Raw genomic sequence first — 24,702 nt, forward strand, 5'->3', positions numbered from 1 at the left:
CCTCCCCACAGCCTCCTGTCTTAGGGAAGCACAGGAGGCAAGATATTGCTGCCAACAAACTCCCCTTCCCTGACTCTGCAGAGGGATGCACTGCACCCTGCCAGCCTGGCTTCCTTTCTGAGCAGGAAAGGTCAGCTCGGCCTGCCCTGGCAGCTCCTCTCAGGCACCAGAACAGCCAGACTCCTGACCCAGTCCCAGGAGCAGGAAAGGCCTGTTCAGACTTCTACTCTGCCCCACTCCCACAGAAGGCCCCATCCGGGGCCGGGCGCGGTGGCTCATGCTTGTAATCCCAGCACTTTGGGAGGGCCAAAGTGCTAGCCATTTCCATCCAGCTTTCATCAGCATTTCCTGAGCTCCCAGGACAAGCCTGGGATTAGACCAGGCAGTTTTACCTATGGTTCATTATTTTAACCTTTCCAGGAAGGTCTTATCTCCATTTTGCAGAAGAGGAAGATTAAAGCCAGAGAAGCCTTTCCAGTCTCTAATTTACATGGCAAGTGAAGCTGCAGGCTCAGCCTGCCCCAGAACTGGTTCCCCTGGATGCCTTTCAGGTGTTGCTTCTGCAGGGAGGACTCTAACCAATGACAGATCTCTGCCTCAGGGGGATGAGAGCCCCCTGAGGACATGCAGCAGATATGGCACCAACATCCCAGCCCAAAGGAAAACTTGCCACAGCAGAGCAGAGCTGGGCTTGTGGGCCTAAAGCTTATATAGCTTGAAAGGTTTTTTTTTTTTTTTTTTTTTAAGAGTACAAAAATATCTTCCTTTTGCAAATTTCACAAAACCCTGAGCACGTGGACATATTGCTAGGCCTTGGAAAGGGCTCTAGAGCGTGAAGGGCCGGAAGCTGAAGCTGCATCAGCCTCATGGTGAATCCGCCTCGGGGCTGGAGGAAGGGCCCAGAGGCGATCTGAGCACCACCCGCCTTCACAAAGGCCCTGCCTCCAGCCCAACAGACAGATGAGGCTCCGGAAGACATTCCTTCTTCTTGTTTGGAGTCACGCTGCTACTTAACCCTCCCCTGCAGTAGGTCCAAGTCTGTCTGTCTTTCTCTTCCCATGGTTTCAGAAGCAGATCTTGGCCAGGTGTGGTAGCTCACACCTGTAACCCAACACTTTGGGAGGCTAAGGCAGGAGGATTGCTTGAGCCCAGGAGTTCAAGATCAGCCTGGGCAATGTAGCAAAACCACATCTGTACAAAAAATTTAAAAATTAGCCTGGTACGGTGGCGCACACCTGTGGTCCCAGCTACTCGAGAGGCTGAGGAGGAAGGATTGTTTGAGCCCAGGAAGTCAAGGCTATAGTGAGCTATGATTGCACTACTGCACTCCAGGCTGGGCAACAGAGCCAGGCCCTGTCCCTGTCTCAAAAAAAAAAAAAAGAAGAAGAAGAAGAAGAAGGAGGAGGAGGAGGAGGAGGAGGAGAAGAAGAAGAAGAAGGAGGAGGAGGAGGAGGAGGAGAAGGAAGAAGAAGAAGAAGAAGGAGAAGGAGAAGGAGAAGGAGAAGGAGAAGGAGAAGGAGAAGGAGAAGGAGAAGGAGGAGAAGAAGAGCTCAGCTGAGTCTAGGTCCTGCCTGCAGGGGTCTGCTGCTCACAAGGGCAGCACCGCCAGATTTCTTTGTGATCCTGGGGCATATCCCCAAGAGAAGCCTTCCATGCCTGGGCTGGAATCCTGGGCTGACAAGGGCTGCCCTATTAAGAACCCCATCCTCAAACATTTGTAGGGTATGATACAGTTTACCAAATGTTCCTACATCCCACATCCACATCCCGTTTGGCCCACACAACAGTCCTGGAGGTGTGCAGGGCAAGCTTTATTGTCCCCCTTTTATAGACAGGGACAAAACACGAGACTTGCTGTGTACCTATTGCATACTAAAGACGCCAAGGGGCTTTCCACACGTGACAACTCACAGACACCGTGTGAGAAACCAAGGCTCACTCAGTTTCTGGGGCTGGTGGGCCTGAGAACGAGCCTGCAGCCCTGCTCTCCCATCTGGCAGCCCATGCCTCTGCCCTGTCTCATCTCAGTCTGGCATGGACAGCTCAGAAGGCAGTGGGCAGGCATGCCGAGACTCAGTGGGCTGACGAAGGAGAGGCCTCCAGCTACCAAGGTGGAAGAGCAGCTGAGGACTCAATATATTAATAGAAATCAAAAAAGTGAGAATCAACCACACCCTCTCTGGATGTGTCTGAGGAAGAGCACATGGCCCTTGGGAGCCTGAAACCTGTTTGAAAGCAATCACCTTACAGACTCAGGGCCTGATGTCCTCCCCACACCCTGCCAAGCTGCAGATGGCCCCATCCCTACCTACCACTGTACACGTGCTAGGCCTTCCAGACCCTTCTGCTGACTCCTCTCAGCGCCCAAGGCAGCCACCCAGTGCTTGTCCTGCCCTGTTCAAGTCCCACCCCTGTACTTCACTAACGCTTGCTTAGTGGATATACCTATTCTACGAATCTTTATGAGAAGATACTGTAGGGTGACCCACAGTACTGATTTGCCCAGGAGTGAGCTGAAGGGTTTCCTGAGATGCAGTAAGGGAGGAGACCACCCCTCATATCATCTTATGCCCAATTTCTGCCTCCAAAGAAAGAAGAAGTAAAAACTAAAAGGCAGAAATGAAATCCACAGGCAGACAGCCCGGCGCCGCACCCTGGGTCTGGTAGTTAAAGATCTACCCCTGACCTAATGGGTTCTCTTATCTATAGATTACAGACATTGTACAGAAATGCACTGTGAAAATCCCTATCTTGTTTTGTTCCGATCTAATTACCGGTGCATGCAGCCCCCAGCCACGTACCCGCTGCTTGCTCAATCACATCCCTCTCACACGCACCCCCTTAGAGTTGTGAGCCCTTAAAAGGGACAGGAATTGTTCACTCAGGGAGCTCGGCTCTTGAGACAGAAGTCTTGCCAATGCCCCCGGCCGAATAAACCCCTTCTTTCTTTAACTCGGTGTCTGAGGAGTTTTGTCTGCCACTCGCCCTGCTACAGCAGGACTGAGACTGTCCCAGGAAAATTGGGATGGCTGATGACCTTCATGTACTGCATGCCTGGTCCTAGGCTGGGCACCAAGACACATTTATCTACTGGACATGGTCACTGCCCTTAAGAAACTTCCAGTCAGAGAGTGGCTGCCACTCAATGAGAAACCACTGTCAAAGTCACCTGTTCAGTCCCTCACACACATGATCCATCACCACCCTGTGAGGGGAATATTATCATCTCCGTGGTATGCATACGAAAACTAGGGCTCAGAAAGGTGGCGTGATGTGCCCAGAGTCAGAGCTACAAGTGACATGCTAAGATTTGAACTTGGTCCAATGAAACAGAAAAAGGAAAGGGCAGTTTCCAGCATGAACATTATGGAGATAGAAAAAGATAGACACGTTTTATTTAATTCATTTTTGTAGCTCCAGTGTCTGGCATGTTCTAGGTATTCAGGAAATGTGTGAAGGGAAAGAGGGAGATCTAAGCCTTATTTAATTATCTCCAGGCTAGGAGATTTCACCCACCAATTCAAAAGCTATACATTTCCCTTTTCAAAGTCAGTTTCAGACCAGGCATGGTGGCTCACACCTATAAACCCAACACTACGGGAGGCTGAGGCAGAAGGATCTCTGGAGCCCAGGGGTTTGAGACCAGCCTGGGCAACACAGTGAGACCTTGTCTCCACAAAAAAATCTTCGAGGCTGCAGTGAGCTATGATCGTGCCACTGCACTCCAGTCTGGGTGACACAGCAAGATCCTATCTCAAAGGAAAAAAAGGAAAGGAAAAAAAAAGTTTCAACTGTTTTCCTTCAGCACCAGGACCAGGAAGGAAGTAAGAAGAGGGAAAGGGTGCTTCTTCTTTAAGTCAGCAGCTTGGGGCTCACTTCCTCCAGGGAATCTTCCCTGACTCACTCCCCAACCGACTCTGGCCTCACACTGTGCCAGGCCCCAGTCAGGAGCTGGGAGTCCAAGAGACAAGAAATACACATTTGCCCTTGAGCAGAGAAGGAACTGACTTGTTAGCAGTCAACTACAATACAAAGTGCCATCCAGGAAGCCTGCACAGTGCTAAGGGAGCCTGAAAGAAGCCATTCACTCTACTTGGGCAGGGAGCAGAGTCAAGGGAGGGCTTCATGTCTAGAGCAAGCAGGTACCCTGTGCAGTTGTTCAATGAACTTCATTGAAATGTCTATTTTTTCTTTTTTTTTTTTTTTTTGAGACTGAGATTTGTTCGTTGCCCAGGCTGGAGTGCAATGGTGCTCAAGTGATCCGCCTGCCTCAGCCTCCCAAAGTACTGGGATTACAGGTGTGAGCCACAGCACCCAGCCTGAAATGTCTTTAAGGAAGATTTCACCAGAGGAGGAAGGGCATTCCAGCTAAAGAGACAGGCTTGAGCAAAGGCACAGAGGTGTGAAAAGTGCAAAGACTGTTAAGCAAGATCCAAAAAAGTCAATGCAGCCAGGTTGTTAGCAGTGTGGTGGGGACAGCTGGGAAAGGAGTGTGGAAGGGACATTACGGACAGATCCTGAAGGGCCTCCTAGAGAATGGGGACTTTCCCATAGGAGATGGGGAGCAGTGGATCAGGCTTTAGGCTGGGAAGGATATGGCCACATGTGAATTTCAGAATAACAGGATGGCTTGGAGGGTTGGCACTGAGCAGAAAGAGAGTAACTAGAAGAAAACTGTAATGATCCAGGCCAGGAGTGGGGCTTGACCAGAGCCAGTGGCGGTAGAATGAGGACAACAGTACTCTGGGAGACATGTCTCTATCACCATTCAGTTTGGATCCCCTGAACTCGGGTTGCCCACAGGAAGGAATGGGTTTCTCTTTTCCAGGGAGCTCGACACACCCCCATCCAGCTCTACACTCAAATGGAAGTTGAGGCCGGAGCAACCCAGGTCTTTCTGAACGCTGGGTCAGGGCTCAGTGTGGGGCCGGGTCATGGTTCTTTGAAAGTTCTTCCTACTACAAAGTTTACTCTGCAAATGGTGAACATCAGAGGTGGCTGGATTGTTTCAAGTATGCATAGTGAATCGCTGCTACACTGAATTGCTGCTATAGAACAGTCAGCGCAGGGAGAAACGACCACGCATATTAGCCACTTGATTATGATGTGTAATCATCTTTGTCATTTTTAGAATGTCAAAAAAATCTGTTGCAAAAAAAAAAAAAAAAATCTCCTTATTGAGTTTTAAAATGTCTCTAGGTTTCTCCCAGTACCCTGGGGCAATAGAGACCCATCATAACATCAACCAGTGAAGAGCCCTGCTAATGTGCTGGGTGCTTTCATTAGCACAGCTGTAACTGAGAAAGGGTGAACAGGCTATCTCCAGAGGCTGGAAAACTTGCCTACAGACATGCAATTACTGGTAGAGGGGAGGTGAGAACCCCAGCCAGCTGCCTCTCTCCACCACTCCATGTGGCCTCAGTGTGCCTAAAGATAGCCCTCCAATTTGTAGAGACCAGCACACATGGCCCCTGGCTGCCAGTCCCACAGCCTGGAGCTGTTTCTCCTAAGACACAGTTTCCCAACTGTCTAGTGTCCATGGGCTCCTCTGGGAACAGCCATCAGACCTCTGCAGTGTCTCCTGGCTGGAGGAAAGCTTTGCTCTCCATACCCTCAGCACAGTAGACCCTGGTTTCCAACGGCAGGTTTGCTGAGCCCAGTGTCTCCTGATATACCCACCCCATTTTCTTTGTCCAGGCCGAAAAACTCACTGTGATGCCATGTGGCAGAACTTTCACTTTTCACCCTAGTGTTTTTTGTTCTTAAGCAGTCTGCATTCCCAAGACACTCCTTACTGACAGCAGGTGAAACCAGTGCCTGACACTATGCAGGCACATAGTAGGTTTCTCAAGTCTGCTGAAGAAAGTCAGACCTGGATGAAAACCCATGTCACAGAGATACTGCCAGAAGAGTATTACTTCTGGCTCACACAAACGCACTTTCCAACCTGCTCACGGCCCCTACTTCTGGTGAGCTGCCTCTGATCCTTAACCTCTGGCTCTGTTTTGTCCCTGCTAAAAACAGATGCCCACTACCCCTCTTCTGGCAGCTGTTGTGATCATCTATTTCCTCTCTCCCAATACATCTGAGCAGCATGAGGGCAGAGACTTGTCTGGGTCCTCTTTATATTTCAGGTGCCCAGCACAGGGCCTGGGGTGTGGCACAGAGAGAAAGCTTTGTTCCTTGGCTTCTCCTCGGGAGGACAGCGATGGCCTAACAGAAACGATATAAGCTAACCCTGAAAACTTCTAGCCCAAGGCCCAGGGAGATAGCGTTCCACATCATAAGGTTCCTTGCCACCCAGAACCTGGGAAGGCCAGGCCCTCAACTTCGGAGAAAGGGCAGCGTCAGGCAGGAGGCAGAGCAGAGCTGCTCCATAAATCCCCTTCCCGCTTGGAGACAGACACACCACTGGGACAGGCCTGGCCGCTTCGGGACATTCCTTGAGTGGAAGGAGAAATGTTTGTGGAATAGAATGGGACAAAGTGTAAAATGCTAGCTATTTGTTCCTCTGGCTGCAGAGAGGCCCGTTTCCTCTGGGGGCAGTTTTCAGGCAAATTATCTCAGGACAAGGCCTGTTTCCTCTAATGAGGCTTCTTCCCTTTGCAGCTCTGCTCCCAAGAGAGTTGGAGGGGACAATGCTCAGAGCCAACCCCAGAGGCCTGCCCTGAGGAAGCATACACGGCTCACCATCCTACACGGCTCACCACTCTACACGGTGTGGGCGGCACTACCACTATCCAAGGCAGAGGGATGCTCCTCATGACCTTCTGGGCTCAGGAATTCTGGGCAATGCAGCACCTCCTCCAAGGCCCCTCTAGGGAGACAGGGAGGAAAGGAGCAGGGAGGCATGCTTAGTTATGTAACCAGCTGCCTTGGAGTCAGAGTCCCTGGCATGTCGCAGCCCAGCACTGCGAGGAGAGGCTGTGGGGGCTGGGGGTCTTTCTTCTCTTTTGCTGCCTCCTCCAGACCTGGCAGACCCTGTAGTAGGCACTGCTTTCCAAGTGCCTGAGCTCCAAGCAGGCACCTCCTACTCGGGGCTGGGAACCAGGAAAGCTGTTGCTTTCTGAGTGTGTGAAACAGTGGCCTGCTGGCTCCTTTGGCAGAAAGCCAGGCTCGGGGCTGTGCACAGGGGTGAGGGTTAAGAAAGAGGAGCATGGGGCCAGGATGCCGAGGGACTTCCCTCCACAACTGCCCCCAGCTTCCTGCTCCCCAATCTCTCCCCACTTCCTCCTAGAGAATCTGCCATGGGTGGGGGCCAGAGGGGAGGGGCCCCAGGCCCAGCACCACACTGCTGTTGCTGACCCTGGGCAATCTCACTTCCCTTCTTGCCTTCCTCGGAGCTTCTCAGCTGGCCGGCACAGCCCCCACCCGCTGCACACAGCTGTGTGCACAGCCCTGGACCATGGAAAAGAGGGATGAAAGAGGAGGGAGGGGACATGGGAGAGGGAAGGAGCTGAGATCCACTCTCAGTCTTGAATGACAATGGCTTTTTCTTTTTTTTGAGACAGAGTCTCACTCTGTCACCCAGGCTGGAGTACAGTAGTAAGATCTCAGCTCACTGCAACCTCCACCTCCCTGGTCCAAGCAATCCTCCCACTTCAGCCTCCCTGGTAGCTGGGATTACAGGTGTGCACCACCACACCTGGCTAATTTTTATATTTTTAGTAGAGACAAGGTTTCACAATGTTGGCCAGGCTGGTCTCGAACTCCTGACCTCAGGTCATCTTCCCACCTCAGCCTCCCAAAGTGCTGGGATTACAGGCGTCAGCCACCATGCCTGGCCGACAATGGCTTTTTATGAAGCCCTGACCCTCTCTGCCCACAGCAACCCCATTAATATTATTATACCTATTTCCCAAAGGAGAAAACTGAGGCCAGAGAGTTTAAGACCCAAGCTGAAGGTCATGGAGCTAGCAAGTGAGCAGTACAAGCAGAGTCTAACTCTGAATTGCAACCTCCAAACCTCCTGGCTCTAGCTCCAAGAGCCCCTCCTCCACACACTCTGAGGGTGCTACTTGGGCAATTCCTACACAAATGGAAATGACACTGCCCAGCCCTGGGGAAGGAGACCTCGGCCTTAAAGAGTCCCTCGCTGAGGACCAGTTTGGGAACCACAGGACAGTCCCGAAGGCAGGACCAAGGGCGGGACGTGCTTGGGGAGCCAGGTGGGCAGACTGCTGCTCCCAACTGTCTTCCCTTCTGACCCAGTCTCAGGCTGGAACAGACTCCTACACTGTCTGCCACTTCCAGAAAGCAGGGCTGCCAGAGGCCAAGCTATCCTGCCAGAATCACGCTGCCGCTCATGCCCTCTCCCAACGAGAGAAGGAAAGGGTCCTAGGGAGCCTCTAGGCCAAAGCCTCTCCTACTTCCTGCTTGACACATAGAGAAACTGAAGCCCAATGAGGAAAAGCAGCTTGCCTATGGCAGCACAGGGACAGTGAAGAAGTGGGATCCCTGTCTCCCAGGTCAGAGCTCCTGCCCTCCATTCACCCCACTTGGGTGCTCTCCTCAGATGGCACCTTTGGGCATCTGCCTGCCTCTCTCCCTGCTTCACACCCTCCCTCTGCACTTCCTGCTTCCCCCTCCCAGCCCTGCTCTGCAGGCCCATCTCTGAGCCTCCCCTGTTACATCTCCTCCCAGCCTCACCACTCCACCCCCATTCCCTCTGCTCTGGGCCAAGGAGCAATGCTTGGGTGGTTTAATTAGCTGATTATGACCACAGCCTGCTGGATGCAGTGCCCAGAATTCTGTCCCCAGTAATTAGGTGGGTTCTGAGTACTTGCCCAGTGGGGAGTCGATGGGGAGCTCTGTGCTCTGCCAGCCAAGGGAGGCTGTCCAGCTGAATAAAGAGCTCTTTGATCACCGGTGGGTCATCGGAAACCATGGTCCCCTCCTCAGGCCAGGTCAAACCACACTGGAGGGATTGCAGCCAGACCCAGATGTCCATCCTAAGGAGGGACTCCCTTTTCTCCCATGCCACTGCCCACACCCGGGAAAGGCTCCGTACATGACTGACGATGAGGATGAAGAATTGAGCGCACGCTCCAGAGGCCGGGAGAGAATGGCTTCATGACCGGGGCACCTATTTAAGAAGTAGGATTGGAACAAGTAGACAGAGAGGCACAGCAGGAACAAAGGCCCAGAGGTGGGAATGAGCCGCCAAGCCCCTTCCCAGAGAGCTCTGATTGTCAGAAAATACAGTCTTCCAGCAAGGTAAAGCTGGACATCCAGTGACCTCTGCCCTTTAGGTCACAAAGAATAATCTAATTCCTATGGCTCTGGGCTACTTTGAGATATTTTTGAAATCAGCAATGATGTCCTATGGTCCTCACCAACCACACTGCCCACCCCCTAGAATATCTCCTCCCAGTGAGATGCCTTGGCTGAACAAATATTTATGGAGTTCAGCGGCATGCCAGGTCTGCGCAGGTGCTGGGGACAAGCAGATCCAGGCCAGGTGCTCTTGAAAAGTTCTTGACCTCACAAGATGACATTATGAGTGTGCAAATACCCAGGATCTATGCAGGGAGGGAGGGATGAGTGCTGACAGAGAGAGATTACAAGAAGGTCACAAAGCGCTGGGAATCCAGTGAGGGTTTCCCAGAGGAAGAGGTGAATGTATGTGATCCAGGCCTTTAAGGATGGGAAAGCTGTTGTATGTGGTCAAGTCAGCAATCAGGTACTGAAAGCCAACAATAATACAGGCTTGTAATAAGGCCTTGGGAGCCTCAAAAAAATGAATCAAACAGGGTCCTTCCCTGGGGGAGCTCACAGCTGGGTGAGGGAGGCAGGCCCGGTGAGAGGTCACACAAGCGATAACAGCCGGAAACACTGACCTTGCACAGGGACTTTCTTTGCTTTATTTTACTTAATTTTAACTCAGTCCTCATGACAACATACTACCCTATTTTACAGATAAGGGAGCCACAGCAGAGAAAGGGTTAAGTAATCAGGGAAGCCACCCAGCTGGTAAGTGTCAGAGCTGGGACTGGAAACCAGGAAATCTGGTTCTTCCAAGAGCCTAACCCCTATGCTAATCTGTTAATAATCCATGCTAATCAGATCACCAAGAGGGCTGCAGGTGCCCAGAGGAGGCCCCAGAGCAGCAGAGAAGGCTTCCTGGAGGAAGTGCTCCTGCCCTGAGTGTTTTTTGTGTGTGTGTGTTTTTTTGTTTTGTTTTGAGACAGTCTCGCTCTGTCGCTCAGGCTGGAGTGCAGTGGCGAGATCTCCACTCACTGCAAGCTCCGCCTCCCGGGTTCAAGCCATTCTCCTGCCTCAGCCTCCTGAGTAGCTGGGACTACAGGCGCCCGCCACCACGCCCGGCTAAGTTTTTGTATTTTTAGTAGAGACGGGGTTTCACCGTGTTAGCCAGGATGGTCTCGATCTCCTGACCTTGCAATCCACCAGCCTCAGCCTCCCAAAGTGCTGGGATTACAGGCATGAGCCACTGCGCCCGGCCTGACCTGAGTCTTAAAAGAGAGGGAAGGGCGTTCATGAGGAGCAAACACCTGGGCAAAGGGTTACTAAAGATGCTTTGTTTATTTATTTTATTTTATTTTTTGCCATATTTTATTTTATTTATTAATTTTTGAGACAGTCTTGTCCTGTCACCCAGGCTGGAGTGCAGTGGTGCTATTTTGGCTCACTGCAACCTCCACCTCCTGGGTTCAAGCGATTCTTCTGCCTCAGCCTCCTGAGTAGGTGGGACTACAGGTGCATGTTACCATGCCTGGCTAACTTTTGTATTTTCAAAAGAGATGGAGTTTCACCATGTTGGCCAGGCTGGTCTCAAACTCCTGACCTCAAGTGATCCACCCACCTCAGCCTCCCAAAGTGCTGGGATTACAGGCATGAGCCACATACCTGCTACAGATGCTGTATGTCCCTGGAGGTGATCACGACTGCTGTTCCTGATACCATGGGAGACAGCACCACCCTTTCGAGCAACAGCCAATTCCTTCCTGGCCCTCAGCACCCAACACCCATCTCCCACCCAGGACACACTCCCTGGTGGTCTCAGTACCACTGGCCTGTAGCAGAGGCCTGAGCTGCTCAATCTTCCACTTTGGCTGCCCAGAAGAAAGGTCACTCCTGGACCTGCTAGCAGAAGGGCCTCTCACGTGATTTGACTTCATAGGGACACTAGGACCCAGAGAGGGTGCATGTCATGCCCAAGGTCACACAGCAATAAGTACGCAGTAGAGCATATCTCTGGGACCCTTCTGAGGCGGTGAGCCCCAGCAGTCTACTCCCCACCCCTCCCCTGGCCCTATGCCAAAACTTGTCCATGCCCATTGCACAAGGCAGGGGCAAGGGTGAAGAGGGAACAAACCTGGCAGAGGTTTGCTCGCCCTCTGTCCAACCCTCTGTTCTCCAACCCCCTACTAGGACTCAAACCACCCCTGGGATGGACCCATCCTGCACACGGGAAGGCAGAAGACAAGGTGCCCAGGAACCATCTGAGATGATACCTGTTCTAGTTCCAGGGCTCATGTGGGAGACAAAACCCCAACCTCAGGAGCCCCCAGTGTGATGGGGGAAGAAGGGAAGAAAGAGTTCAGTCCAGTTCAACAAGCCTCCCTGCAAGGCTGAGGGAAGGGTACGGCTGCACAAGGACCAAGTGAGCTGGTTGTGGGCTACAGGTCCAGGGCCAGCATGAAAGGGACCTCCTGCCTCATCCAGGCCCATACATGGGCTGCTGAACCACTGAATGGTTCAGACATTGCATCCTGCCTCCCGCTGACTCAACATCAGTCACAGTGCTCCCAGTGCTAAAGGCCTTTTACAGCAGCAGATCCCTCCCCAGGTGCAGGGAGGCAGAAGCTCAACTGTGGCCTCAGCCAGGTGTTGCCCAGCCCCAGGCAGAGGAAAAGCTGTTCAGTTCCTGCGGTGACCTTAGTCACACAGAATTCTGGGGACCTGTCTGGTCCAACTCCCAGGGGCCTCATCTGGCACCAGGTCTCCTGGGAAGGAACAAGCAGTTCTTCTGAAGTGGGACTAAAGATGGGGCCAGTCCCAGGAAGGAGGAGGTGCGTCTCCGGAGAGATGACCCTGCCAGGGCCCCTTAGGGAAGGCGGGAGGGGGCTGGGACAACAGAGTCCTTTGTTACCCTCTCAAAAGCAGCCACCCTGTCCTGCCAACCCCCTCTGTTCTCCAACCCCCTACTGGGACTCAAGCCACCCCTGGGACAGGACCCATCCTGTCCACATGGGAGGGAAGAACGCAGAGCACCCAGGGACCATCTGAGATGATACCTGTTCTAATCCCAGGACTCACGTAGGAGACAAGGCCCCAACCTCAGGAGCCCCCAGTGTGATGGGGGAGATATCCTTCCTTCAGAAGCCTCTAGTCTGAGGAGGGAGACATGGCTCCCACCTGCAAAAGCCAATCAGATGAGGGAGCTCCCAGGCCTCCAGCTCAGGCGCCCCATGCTAATAGGGGTGGTATATTCCTTTTTTTTTTTTTTTTTTTTTTTTTTTTTTTTTTTTTGAGACGGAGTCTCGCTCTGTCGCCCAGGCTGGAGTGCAGTGGCCGGATCTCAGCTCACTGCAAGCTCCGCCTCCCGGGTTCCCGCCATTCTCCTGCCTCAGCCTCCCAAGTAGCTGGGACCACAGGCGCCGCCACCTCGCCCGGCTAATTTTTTGTGTTTTTAGTAGAGACGGGGTTTCGCCGTGTTAGCCAGGATGGTCTCGATCTCCTGACCTTGTGATCCGCCCGTCTCGGCCTCCCAAAGTGCTGGGATTACAGGCTTGAGCCACCGCGCCCGGCCAGGGGGTGGTATATTCCTGTCCCTCAGGACTTCCCAGGCTGATGCAGGAGTCAGGACCCCACCCCTCTCTTTTGAGAACTTGCCTAATGTGGGAAGTATTTCTTTCAGTCTTAGGATTCACTAATGGGAAAGGCCTAATTTCAGCACTTAGGGAGTCCCTGGGCCGACAGCAGAGGCAAGAAGGGAAAAAAATGTTCAGTCCAGTTCAGCAAACCTCTGCCAGGCATCTCCTGGGGAAGCAGACCCAGTGTGGGTGAGGAAGTATCAACTGAGAACAGAAATAGCTCTGAACCACAAGCTGCTCACCAAATGGGGAGCTCACTCAGCCTGAAGTATGAATGAATAAGAAAGTACCTTGAAACCACCCACCCAAGGCCTACTGGCCAAGGTTGCTCCTTCCTCCACAGCCTCACCCCTCACACTCCCACACCTGCACCCAGTATCTGCACCTTGGCCTAGGCTCTTCTTTCTGTCTAGAACACTTTACTCCCGCCTAACTATTTCTCATATTCTAGCACCCAGCTCCGGGGTCACCTCCTCGAAGAAGCCTTCTTCCAAGTCCCCCACCTGAGTCAGACGCCCCACCTTTCTGGAGCCAGCACATTGCATGTCTTCCCCAGGACCAGCTCACACTTCACAACCCCTCAGCCTAAGCCTGAAAGGACAGCACAGGGCAGTGGTCTTCTGCCTCTGGACATAAGGCAGAAGGAGGGGGTGGATGAGATAAAACCCCTAGGTTCCCATACCCACAGTCTTCACTGCCCGCTTGCTCCCAGCCCTGGGCCTCATGCCCTTCCTCCAAGAGGCTCAAGCCTTGCTCCAAGCATAAGAAAAGCAGGGTCCTCTCCCACTCCTCTCTGCCCGCTGTAGCCTAGCTTTGCCCTCACCACTCCACCAAAACCCATGCCACCAGCTACTGTCTTCTGGCTGAATCTGAGGGGTCTTGCTCCAGCTCATCCTCTGTGGGTCTGTCCCTGCTTCTTTGGCTCCAAGAAGATGGCCTTCCGTCAGTTTCCTCCCTCTTCTCTCCACGCCCAGGCACTGGTGCTCTCCAAGGCCCTGGCTGTCCCTAATCATCCTCTCTTCATACTCTATACCTCCTCCCTATGCGACGTCATTCATCCACATTTCCAAAGCCCTGCGTCGCATTTTGATCCTTACCCCAGGATCCAGACCCCTTAACGCAGAAGCCCCACTACATCCAGCCTATAACAGACTGCCCTGGCTCCCTCACCAAGCTGCTCCCAGCCCTGCAGGCCTCAGCCAGATGGTAGGCACGAGCACTCTGGCAGCAGCGGAGGACGGCTGGGTGGAGGCCAGGACCTCACTTGGGGTGTGCTGACTCCCAGCCTGCTGTTCTACTGCCACCACCTCAAAGTGTCAGAAGCCCTGGAAGTGGCAAGCCCACAACTCAGGACCTCTGGACCCATGCCAACGGGAGGCGTCAGCCTCAGGCAAGGAGGCCCAAACTTGGAAGGAAGAGAGCAGTGGAGAAGTCTGAAGCCCAGAGGCCGGCCTGGAATCAGGGATCAGAGATAACGGGCCAGGCTCGATGCTACCACTCCCAGTGGGCCCACAAGCAGCCCTGGCCAAAGCCACAGGACTTCCCCATGTTCCAGCCAAGATGGGTCACACAGGGCTTAACCACCAAAAGAAATGACAGCCAAAGTTCACAGAGAGCTGGTGATTACATGTCCCCATCATCTTCCTTTCTCTGAAAAAAGAGTTCATCTGCAGGAAAGGAAATTCCATTCCCTACCATTGCCTCTCAGGAAGTCCCTCCTGTTGTCTAAATCTGATCCTTCATGTTGTCTGTTGAGTTAGTGGAAACAGCAAGGCCCAGAAAGGATGCACAACTTGAGGCTGGGAGCTGCTGGGGAGGCCAACTGTGAGTCAGACAAGGCCCCCTCTCTTGGGCAAAAGCATCGAGTAGCAGAGAGGGCTTTGTGGGCCAATAGGCCTGGATTCTTATGCTTGCTGGCTGAATGGCAGTGAACAAATACTTAATCTCTCCTAGTCTGTTTCCTCATCTGCAAAATGGGGACAACAATCACTACGTTACTAGATTACAGTTGAATTCATTGAGATTATGCGTATAATTCTAACACACCAGATACCTGGCAAAGGTTCCATGGACCAGCAAGGTTGATGGACTCCACCTCCCATTCACATTCATGTTTCTCAGCTCTATCCTCTCTGCAGCATAAGTTCAGAGCTCGCAGCCTTAGTTCTCAGGTTTCTCCCCAACCTCCTGACTGGTCTCCCTGCTTCTAGGCCTGCTCTTCCCATCCACCCTCCTTGGCGCTGCCAAAGACATCTCTCTGAAATGAAAACATCTGCTTTCAGCCCTCAGCTGCCTCACACTCTTCTCTGATTCACCATCCACTTCAGGAGAAAATGCACTCTCCTTAGCCTGACATTCCCAGGCTGCTGGTGACCGGCCTGTGTTTACCTCTTAAGGCTCAGTGTCATCCCCAGCCCAGGCCCCAGGCTGCACGCCTTGCTTCCTGCCTCCAAGCCATTGCAAATTCTGCACCCTCGGCCAGGAATATCATTCCCAATCCCGCCCCCTTGGCCTCCTCATCCTTCCAGATGAAGCTCAGCAGTTCCAATGCCACCTCCTTTCCAGGAGAGCTTCCTGTGCCATGCTCCCTGCCTGGGCCTGGGTTGGGGACTTCTCCTTAAGCCTCCCACAACACACATCATCCTGCATTATGACCACCTGCTCTGCTCTAAATCCCTGGAGGACAGAGTAGACTCCTTCCTCTCTGAATCCCCAGGCCCTGGGCACTCAGAAGGCACTCATCAACATTTGTTGAATGAATATATGATTGTTCCCAGAGCATTTTACAGCAACCATCATACTCCTGCCCTGTGATTAGTCCTGTTCAGGTATTTTGTTTTTATCTTTTCAGACCGGGTCTCACTCTCACCCAGGCTGGAGTGCAGTGGCATGATCATGGCTCACTACAGTCTTGACCTCCAAGGCTCAAGTGATCCTCCCACTTCAGCCTCCTGAGTAGTTAGGACTATAGGCATGTGCCACCACACTCAGCTAATTTTTGTATTTTTTGTAGAGATGGTATTTCACCATGTTACCCGGGCTGGTCTCAAACTCCTGAGCTCAAGCAACCTGCCCATCTCAGCCTTCCAAAGTGCTAGGATTGCAGGCGTGAGCCACCACGCACAGCCCTGTCCAGGTATTTAACACCACTTTCCCCCTTGACCCTGGGAATTCCTAGAAGGCAGTGACAGTTTCTGATAAATTTTCATTGTCACTTTCATATGGGGGTGCAATTCCAGATGGAGGGATGGATGCAATGATTCCTGATGTTCAGTTTTCGACATCTTCAGATTCCTCCTCTAAGTCATAGATAAAGTAGAATCTCATGGCTTACAGAAAAAGACAAGGTACAGCCCATTACCGATTTTGCCCTTCTTTTCCAAATTACTTAGCAAACTCTCTGGAAAGGGACAGAAAGCCCTCATGGGGCTGCAGGAGAGTCTGAGGGGGAGGTCAGGGCCACTATCAGGTGGATTTAGCTGGGCCTTGGCTCCAGGCTTCAGGCAGTGCCTCTTCCCCTGCCCAGTGAAGTCAGTAAGTACAAGGGAAGCCTTAAAATGTTAAGTATTGATAGCTCCAGTTTACAGATGGGAAACTAAGGTCCGGAAAAGTAAAGGCAATTGCCCAATGTCCCAACGGTCCAGCAGTGAGTTCAAGGCAGGGCAGGGGGAGTCATGGAAAATATCTTGGCCTCAGAGACAGGGTCTCCAACAGGTGCCTGGAAGCCCATGGTGTCCACATCTTCCTGACAATCATGTCAGCAGGACAGCAATGACACTTATCCCCTAAGTCACAGAGAGGTACAGAGAGACCCAAGAGAGGCTGAGTTACCCCAATCACAAGGCAGCCTAGGAAGGACAGGAGGAGTGGAGAATGGCTCCAACTCCCTGCTATACCCTGCAGGAAGAAAAGCCTGACCTCATGGGTCAAGATGGATGTGGCTGGGGAGGGAGTCACATACCTTCCTACTGAGGACAGAGGCCTAGGTCACAGTGCTGGCCAGCCAGCTGCAATGGGGACTAGCCATCAAGATGCATGCAGACACAGCATGATCTTCTGCTGTCTAGCCCAAAGCCTGGGCCTCCAGCACAGAGCAGGGCACCCCTCCCTGGCCCATGTGGGGCCTGGTAGTGCCCTAGGGCCATCCACAGAGACATGACCAAGTGGACTCCAGCCTCTGCCCTGCCTCTGGCCTCTTTTGACCTTAGGCAAATCACATGACCTCTCCAGCTCTCTGGTTCCTCTGCTAGAAAACAGGAAGAGGAAAATTAACCTCCTGGAAGAGCTGTCAGGAGGATGGCTGGAAAGTAGTTTCTAAACATTAAGAGCCTAAGTTGCCTCTGAGCCTCAGTTTCCTCCTCTAGAAAATAGAAATAATCTCTGGAAGCCCTTTCTCACACTGTTGAGAGAGAGTCTCAGATGGCAGTACGTGAGAAATGGCTTTGTCAGTGGCCCTGAAAGGTGGTGCCCACTGGGGTGTGTCTCTCTAGTCTGTTAGCTCCTTCAGAGGAGTGGGCCTTGCGCATCTTTGATTACCCACACTATGCCTAGTATACAGCAAGAGCTTAATAATAAATGGAACCGAGGAGAGGAGAGGGGAGGAAAGGGAGGAGGCAGAAGTCAGGCACAAGAATAGGAGAGGAGAAAGACAGAAAACAATGAGAAAGAGGGGGAGCCCAGGAAGAGGCTGCTGTGCCCACTTGGGTGGGGAGGGCAACGGGGAAAATAGGGTGGCAATGCTGAGCCCTTGACCAGGGCTGGTCCTGTCTGAAGGGCTGGTCCTGTCTGAAGGGCTGCCCCCAGGGGCTGTCCTGCTCCAGCCCCCTCCTCCTTCTGTCCCACTTTCCCCTTTCAGAGGCATAGACCGTTTCTTTCTGAGTATTTCAGGCCAAGTTCTAGAACGGGAGGGGTTCTCCCAGCCCTAGGTTCAAAACAGCCCCTGGCCAGCCACTCCTCAGGAGGTCAGAGGGAAAGGGAACAGAGTAGATGGATGCGATCTATTCGGATGGGATGGGATCTGTTTTCCCCAGGCTGGGGGCAGTGGGGAGCGTTCTACCCCGTGTGATGTGTGTTTCCACTTCTGGCCATGTGGGGCCTGGAACGTGTGTGTCAGCGGGCCTCCGGCTAGCAGCTCGTGCCTGCGGGGTGCCAGTCTTTGCAAGCATTAGTATGATTGTGTCTGTGGGGGTCAGTGTTGGTGTGGCCTTGCGCTCCACTGTGTTGGTGAGACATGCCAGCACAAGTGTATGTGCCAGTGAGGGTGATGTGTGTACCAGCAAGAGTGTTTGCTACAGAGAGTGCAGGTGACAGTTTGCGTATCAGTGTATGCCCACACGTGTGTGCTAGCACGAGGGTGTGTTAGAATTGGTGTGTGTTGGAGTGTGAGCTGTTCATGCCAACAAGTCTGTAAGCAAGAATGTGTTGACCGAGGCGTGTATGACGGCGTGCCACTGTGTGTGATGAGCGTGTGCCAGTGGCTGCCAGTGTGTGCGCCAGCATGCCTGTGCCACGGGTTAGTGTGCCCGTGCGTGTATTGTGTGTCAACCTGCCCCCGCGCGTTTCTGCGGCTGCCGGCCAATGCTGGGTATCAGCAAGCTGTGAGTGTGTCCGGGCCAGGAGCCGCGGCCCACATGGGGCGGCCCGGCCCTCGCCCTTTGGGTCCCCCTCGCCCACGGCCCTGCCGGGGAGACCACACAGGAGACCTCGGGTGGAGGAGGGCTGGTACTAGATCCCGGGATGGCCGCGAACACAGAACCAGGACGCAATCGGAGCCCCCGCCCGTGCCCTCGCCGAGGTCGCCCCCACACGCCCCACGCCGGGCGACCGCCCTGCACTCACCGGGTCCCTTTGTCGCCCATGGTCCGCGACGGCCGCAGGGAGGTCCGCGGCGTCAGCACCCAGGCTGGAAAATCCCTGGCCAGCAGGAGGAGCGCGGGCCAGCCCGCTCCCGGCTCCCTGCTCCGCCTTCTCCGCTCTCCCGGGCGCCGCCGCCGCCGCCGCCGCCGCCGCCCCCGCCCCCGCCCCCGCCCCCGCCCCCGGTCCCCGCCCGCCTCCCGCCGCGCCGAGCAGCGCAGCGCCCGGGCCGCGGTCAGGGGCGTGGAACCGCGCGGGGTGTGTGTGTGTGCGCGCGCGCGTGTGCGTCTGCGTGTGCGCGCGCCGCCCAGCGAGCCAGGGCAGCGCGGCAGGACGCGTCAAGGCCCCAAGGTCGGCGTTTGTGGTGGGGGAGGGGTCCACCCGCGTGCGAGTCCGTATGAGTGAGTGTGTGTGTGTTTGTATGGTGGTGGTGGTGTGGTGTACGTGAGGGCGCACGGCTGTGTGCGGGCCCTATTGGGAGTGTATTGGTGTGGATGGAGGAGTGTGCACGTCTTTGTGCAGTTGTGCGTGTGTGCGCACGGCCGTGGGTGCGAGCGCGCTCTCCCGCGCATGCCGGGGCAGCCTTTGTGTGTGCGTGTGGTTGGAAGCCGAGGGTCTGGCGACCCCGAGGCCGCGCTCTCTGCGGTCGCTCGCCTAGCTGGAGACCCCGGGATGCCTGGCAAGGCCTTCGCCCTGTGCTCCACCCTTCCCCATTCCACCCCACCCCACCCCCTTCTACTGGAGAGATAACACCCAGTCACCCAACAGAGACAGGAAGAAGGGGTGGAGGGGGCAGTAGACGGCCTTGACACTGGGGAACTGAGCGGAGACCCGCGACCAGCAAGGGCTGCAGGAAGCCGCCCAGGAAAGGGAAGCTGCGAGAAGTGAGAAGAGGCGATAAAGGAAGAGGGCAGAGCTGGCCCGCTGATGTGACCGGGTAGCACCGTGGAAAGTGCCCATGCCTAGCTCCATGGCCTGCTGCGGGTGACCCTGTACACCAAGCTTCTGAGAACCCATGTCCGGACCTGTAAAGTGAGGATACACTAATATCAGCCTGCAGAATTAATAGGTTGAAAGAACTTGCTTGTTTGCTGGCCTCCCCAAGTGCCTGCACACAGTAGGTGCCTAGTAGATGTTAGCCCACTTCTCTGCAGGCTTCTTGATGTCCTGTGAAATCTTGGCTGGGACGCTGCTTTGTCTGAGGTGCCTTCCTGCTTTGCAGGTAGTGGGAAATTGTAAGGTCTTTCCCACACCCTCACTGCTGAGATTTGGCTAACTATCCCTGAAAGGTCTAAGTATTAAGGGAGGAAGCTATCATTTACTCTGATGCTGTTGTGAGTGTGTAAACATCTCCTGTAATCATGCTCAGAAGCAGTTACCTATACTGTTTATATGCAGTATCATTACTATAATTATGTCCAGATTTGGCAGAGGGGCAGGGGAAGGCTGATGGGTAGGCAGGGTGGCCCACCTCTGGGCAATGTTAGGAGCTAGAGAATATGGAGGAAGGCCCAGAACCCTCCTCCCAGTGTTGGCCTCTGGGCTTCACCCTCCACAGGGGAAGAAGAGGAAGCCACCAGTTGTTTCTGCAGGGCTCAGAGATCTGGAAAGGAGCAGACTAGAATCTTTTTGATGACAGGAGATCCCTAACCAGGATGGTGAGGCCAGGTCCTGCCACTCTCCACATCAGTTTCCCCACCTATAAAACAGGTTTGACCAAACCATATGATCTCCAATGGATCTCTCCATGCTGATGCCCAAAACATCTAAATGGTTTTTTTTTTTTTTTTTTGGAGACACAGTCTCACTCTGCCACCCAGGCTGGAGTGCAATGGAATGATCTTGGCTCACTGCAACCTCTGCCTCCCGGGTTCAAGCAATTCTGCCACCTCAGCCTCCCCAGTAGCTGGAATTACAGCTACTGCCATCATGCCCAGCTAATTTTTGTATTTTTGTAGAGATGGGGTTTCACCATGTTGGCCAGGCTGGTCTCGAACTTCTGACCTTAGGTGGTCCACCCACCTCGGCCTCCCAAAGTGCTGGGATTACAGGCATGAGCCACCACACCTGGACCTAAATTTAAAAACTGACGCAAATTCTTCGTGTATTTATTTTACTGTATTTGTTTTTGTATTTGTTTTACTGTAAAAATAATGTTTTTAATTACTTCTGAGTAAAAGAAACAGTCCAGAAAGATGCATCAGGGGATTTCAGGTAACCTCTCCCCACAGCTTGCAAAGCAGGGCTCCAACATTTAGGGACACTGAACAGACTGGTAGACTGTGGAGTCAACATGCAGGAGTCCAAATACTGCATATTTAAAGCCAAGAGGACAATTTTGCTTTACCTGCCAGGCTCTATGAAAAATATATTTATGTATTAATAAAATGGCCGGGCATGGTGGCTCACGCCTATAATCCTAGCATTTTGGGAGGCCAAGGCGGGCAGATCACTTGAGGTCAGGAGTTCAAGACCAGCCTGGCCAACATGGTGAAACCCCGTCTCTCCTAAAAATACAACAACAACAACAAAAATTAGCCAGGCGTGGTGACGGGCGCCTGTAGTCCTGGCAACCTGGGAGACTGAGGCAGGAGAATCACTTGAACTTGGGAAGCAGAGAATGCAGTGAGCCGAGATCACGCCACTGCACTCCAGCCTGGTTGACAGAGCCAGACTCCATCTCAAAAAAAAAAAAATTTTATTGAAATGTAAAAGTGATAATGTTGAGGAGAACTCTTTGTATATCTACAATATAATCTCAGCCAGTAATAAGTGTTATGAAGAAAATAAAACAGTAATGAAACAGGATGATAGGGACAAGTAGACTTAGAAAAAGGCCCTCCAAGGAGGTGGGATTTGGGCTGAGACCTGCAAAAAAGAATCAGCAATGAGAGGGGACAGTCAGGGAAGGAGCTACCCAAGCAGAAGGAGCAGCAACTGCAGAGGCGCAGAAGCAAGGACAGTGCTCCTGGTGTTGGTGAACAGGCAAGGGGTGGTACAGGTGAGGCAGCAGGGTTGGGGTCACATAGGACTTGTAGTTGAGGATGAGGAATTTGGGGAGCCAGTGGGAGGTTTAAGCAGCTGAGTAGCAATATCTGCTTTACATTTTTAAAGGTCACTCTAGCTGTTGGATAGAGGTGACTTGGTACCAGACAAGAGCAGAGGCAAGGCACCCCATTATTGCAGTCGTCAGGGTGGGGTTTTGGGCAAGACAGGTGGCCACAGAAATGAAGGAAGTAAAGGGGTTCAGGATATATTTGGGAAGCAGATTTTTTTTTTTTTTTTTTTTTTTTTTGGAGACAGAATCTCACTCTGTTGCCCAGGCTGGAGTGCAGTGGCACGATCTTGGCTCACTGCAAACTCCTCCTCCCAGGTTCAAGCGATTCTAGTGACTCAGCTTCCTAAGGTAGCTGGGACTACAGGCGCATGCCACCCTGCCCGGCTAATTTTGTATTTTTAGTGGAGATGGGGTTTCACCTCAGGTGATCCACCCGCCTCAGCCTCCCAGAGTGCTGGGATTACAGGCGTGAGCCACCGCGCCTGGCCGGGTTCAGGATATATTTGGAAAGGGAGCCACCAGCACATACTGAGGGACTGGCTGTGAATAATGGAGGATCCAGGATGACTCAGAGGTTTGGGTCAGGGTCTGTCTGTTCCAACTCTCCATGTAATTCTCCAAAGGAAGTCATGATCAAGAGGACTGGTGGGCTCCATTCTTCCTGTCAACCCATTTGTCTCACATCCTCCACCTAAGCAACAGAGTGATTTTTTGCTCAAAGGCAAATGGCTTCTCAGCTGAGGCTCATAGGAGATGGTCATCTCCAACTGTATTCCAACTAGGGCTAGTCACATGCTTGAAATTTACCACTCACAATAATTTCTTATCAAAAAATGAGAAAGGGGGGTTCTGGATGTGGTGACTCATGCCTGTAATCCCAGCACTTTGGGAGGCTGAGGCAGGAGGATTGCTGGAGCCCAGGAGTTTGAGACCAGCCTGGGCAATATAGTGAGACCTCTACAGAAAATAAAAATAATAATAATAAAAAAAACCAGCTGGGCCGGGCGCGGTGGCTCACGCCTGTAATCCCAGCACTTTGGGAGGCCGAGGCAGGCGGATCACGAGGTCAGGAAATCGAGACCATCCTGGCGAACATGGTGAAACCCCGTCTCTACTAAAAATACAAAAAAACTAGCCGGGCGAGGTGGCGGCGCCTGTAGTCCCAGCTACTCGGGAGGCTGAGGCAGGAGAATGGCGGGAACCCGGGAGGCGGAGCTTGCAGTGAGCTGAGATCCGGCCACTGCACTCCAGCCTGGGTGACAGAGTGAGACTCCGTCTCAAAAAAAAAAAAAAAAAAAAAAAACTAGCTGGGTTTGGTGGTGTGTGCCTGTAGTCTTAACTACTCGGGAGACTTAGGAGGGAGGATCCCTTTAGACCAAGAGTTTGAGGCTGCCATGAGCTATGATTGTACCACTGCACTCCAGCCTGTGCAACAAAGAGAGACCCCTGTCTCTTTAAAAAAAAAAAAAAAAAAAGAAGCAGCAAAGGAGAGATAGAGAGAAAGGAAGTATTTGTCTGCTTTGTAGATGAGAACACAAAACTTTACAAGGGAAATTGCCTAAACCAAGGGCATAGCAAATGAAAGGTAGAGCAAGGACTCAAACCCAAAGCTGCTGCATAGCTGGTCAGATAGCTGAGTGTCAGACTAAAGTCAGACTGAAGTGTAAGTGTAGCGGGTGGATGAGTTTTCAGCTCCTTGTTCAACAAAGGACTTGAGCTGGGTGTGGTGGCTCATGCCTGTAATCCCAGCAATTTGGGAAGCTGAGGTGGGTAGATCACCTGAGATCAGGAGTTCCAGACCAGCCTGGGCAACACCCCATCTCTACTAAAAATACAAAAATACTGATGTGCTCCTTTTAAGATGTTAGAAATTGAGAAACTAATAAGGAGCTTCCCTACCTCTGCCCAACCAGAAATCTGAGTGTGATCTTTGACTCCTTCCTTGTCCATCTCAATCCATAGCTACCTAGTCCCAGACTACCTCCTAAGTGTCCCCCAGTAAAGTTGGAGGGGTAACCAGGAACGAGACCATGCTGGGCCCGGAGGGTCATGTAAGGAATTTGTTCTTCATCCAAGTATCAATGAAGAGGCTGAGCAGAGAGGTCACATGCTCAGACATGCATTTGGAGAAGATGCTATGGCTGATGTGTGAAGAATGGATTGGACATGCACCAGAAGGGATGCAGAGAGGAAGACCAATTAGGACATGGTGTCAGCAATTCAGAGGGAGGAATGATAACTGCATTCCAGGAAGAAGACACACAACAGCTGCAAAGCCAGGAAGGAAGGAAAGGGCACAATGCTTGGGGGAATTCAGATGGATCTGCGGCGAAAGCAGAGTAGTGGGGAGGGACTGGAAAGGAAGATGGGGCTGTATCCTGAGGAAGCAGGTTCAGACAAGACAGCTCCCCAGTGTGGCTCAGGGCCTGTTTTAGGTTTGTCTAACAAGATCTCCAGTCCCCATTTTCCTAAGGTGGGATTGTTGTATTTATAACTAGGTGGACATTTCAAAGTTCTCTCTTTTTTTTCTTTTTTTTTTTGAGATGGAGCCTCGCTCTGTCACCTGGGCTGGAGTGCAGTGTCGCGATCTGGGCTCACTGCAAGCTCCACTTCCCAAGTTCACGCCATTCTGCCTCAGCCTCCAGAGTGGCTGGTAAGGGAGGATACTACCCCTCATATCATCTTATGCCCAATTTCTGCCTCCAAAGAAAGAAGAAGTAAAAACTAAAATGCAGAAATGAAATCCACAGGCAGACAGCCCGGCGCCGCACTCTGGGCCTGGTAGTTAAAGATCGACCCCTGACCTAGTTGGTTCTGTTATCTATAGATTACAGACATTGTATAGGAATGCACTGTGAAAATCCCTATCTTGTTTTGTTCCGATCTAATTACCGGTGCATGCAGCCCCCAGTCACGTACCCGCTGCTTACTCAATCACGACCCTCTCACACGCAC

General features: G+C 52.7%; 1 protein-coding gene across 6 annotated transcripts in view; it reads right to left on the minus strand.

Annotated features, from left to right (window-relative positions):
• Positions 1 to 18,831, minus strand: part of LOC105468761 (arrestin beta 1) — a 98,829-nt gene extending 79,998 nt beyond the window's left edge. For all 6 annotated transcript variants that reach the window (XM_011719091.3, XM_011719089.3, XM_071075309.1 and 3 more), the window contains exon 1: positions 18,675 to 18,831. In XM_011719091.3, the coding sequence (XP_011717393.1) occupies positions 18,675 to 18,694 (20 nt within the window). In that variant the 5' untranslated portion in view covers positions 18,695 to 18,831. The remainder of the gene's footprint in view (positions 1 to 18,674) is intronic.
• Between the last annotated feature and the right edge of the window lie 5,871 nt (positions 18,832 to 24,702).

The sequence above is a fragment of the Macaca nemestrina genome, chromosome 12 (assembly GCF_043159975.1).
Source record: "Macaca nemestrina isolate mMacNem1 chromosome 12, mMacNem.hap1, whole genome shotgun sequence".
NCBI lineage: Eukaryota > Metazoa > Chordata > Mammalia > Primates > Cercopithecidae > Macaca > Macaca nemestrina.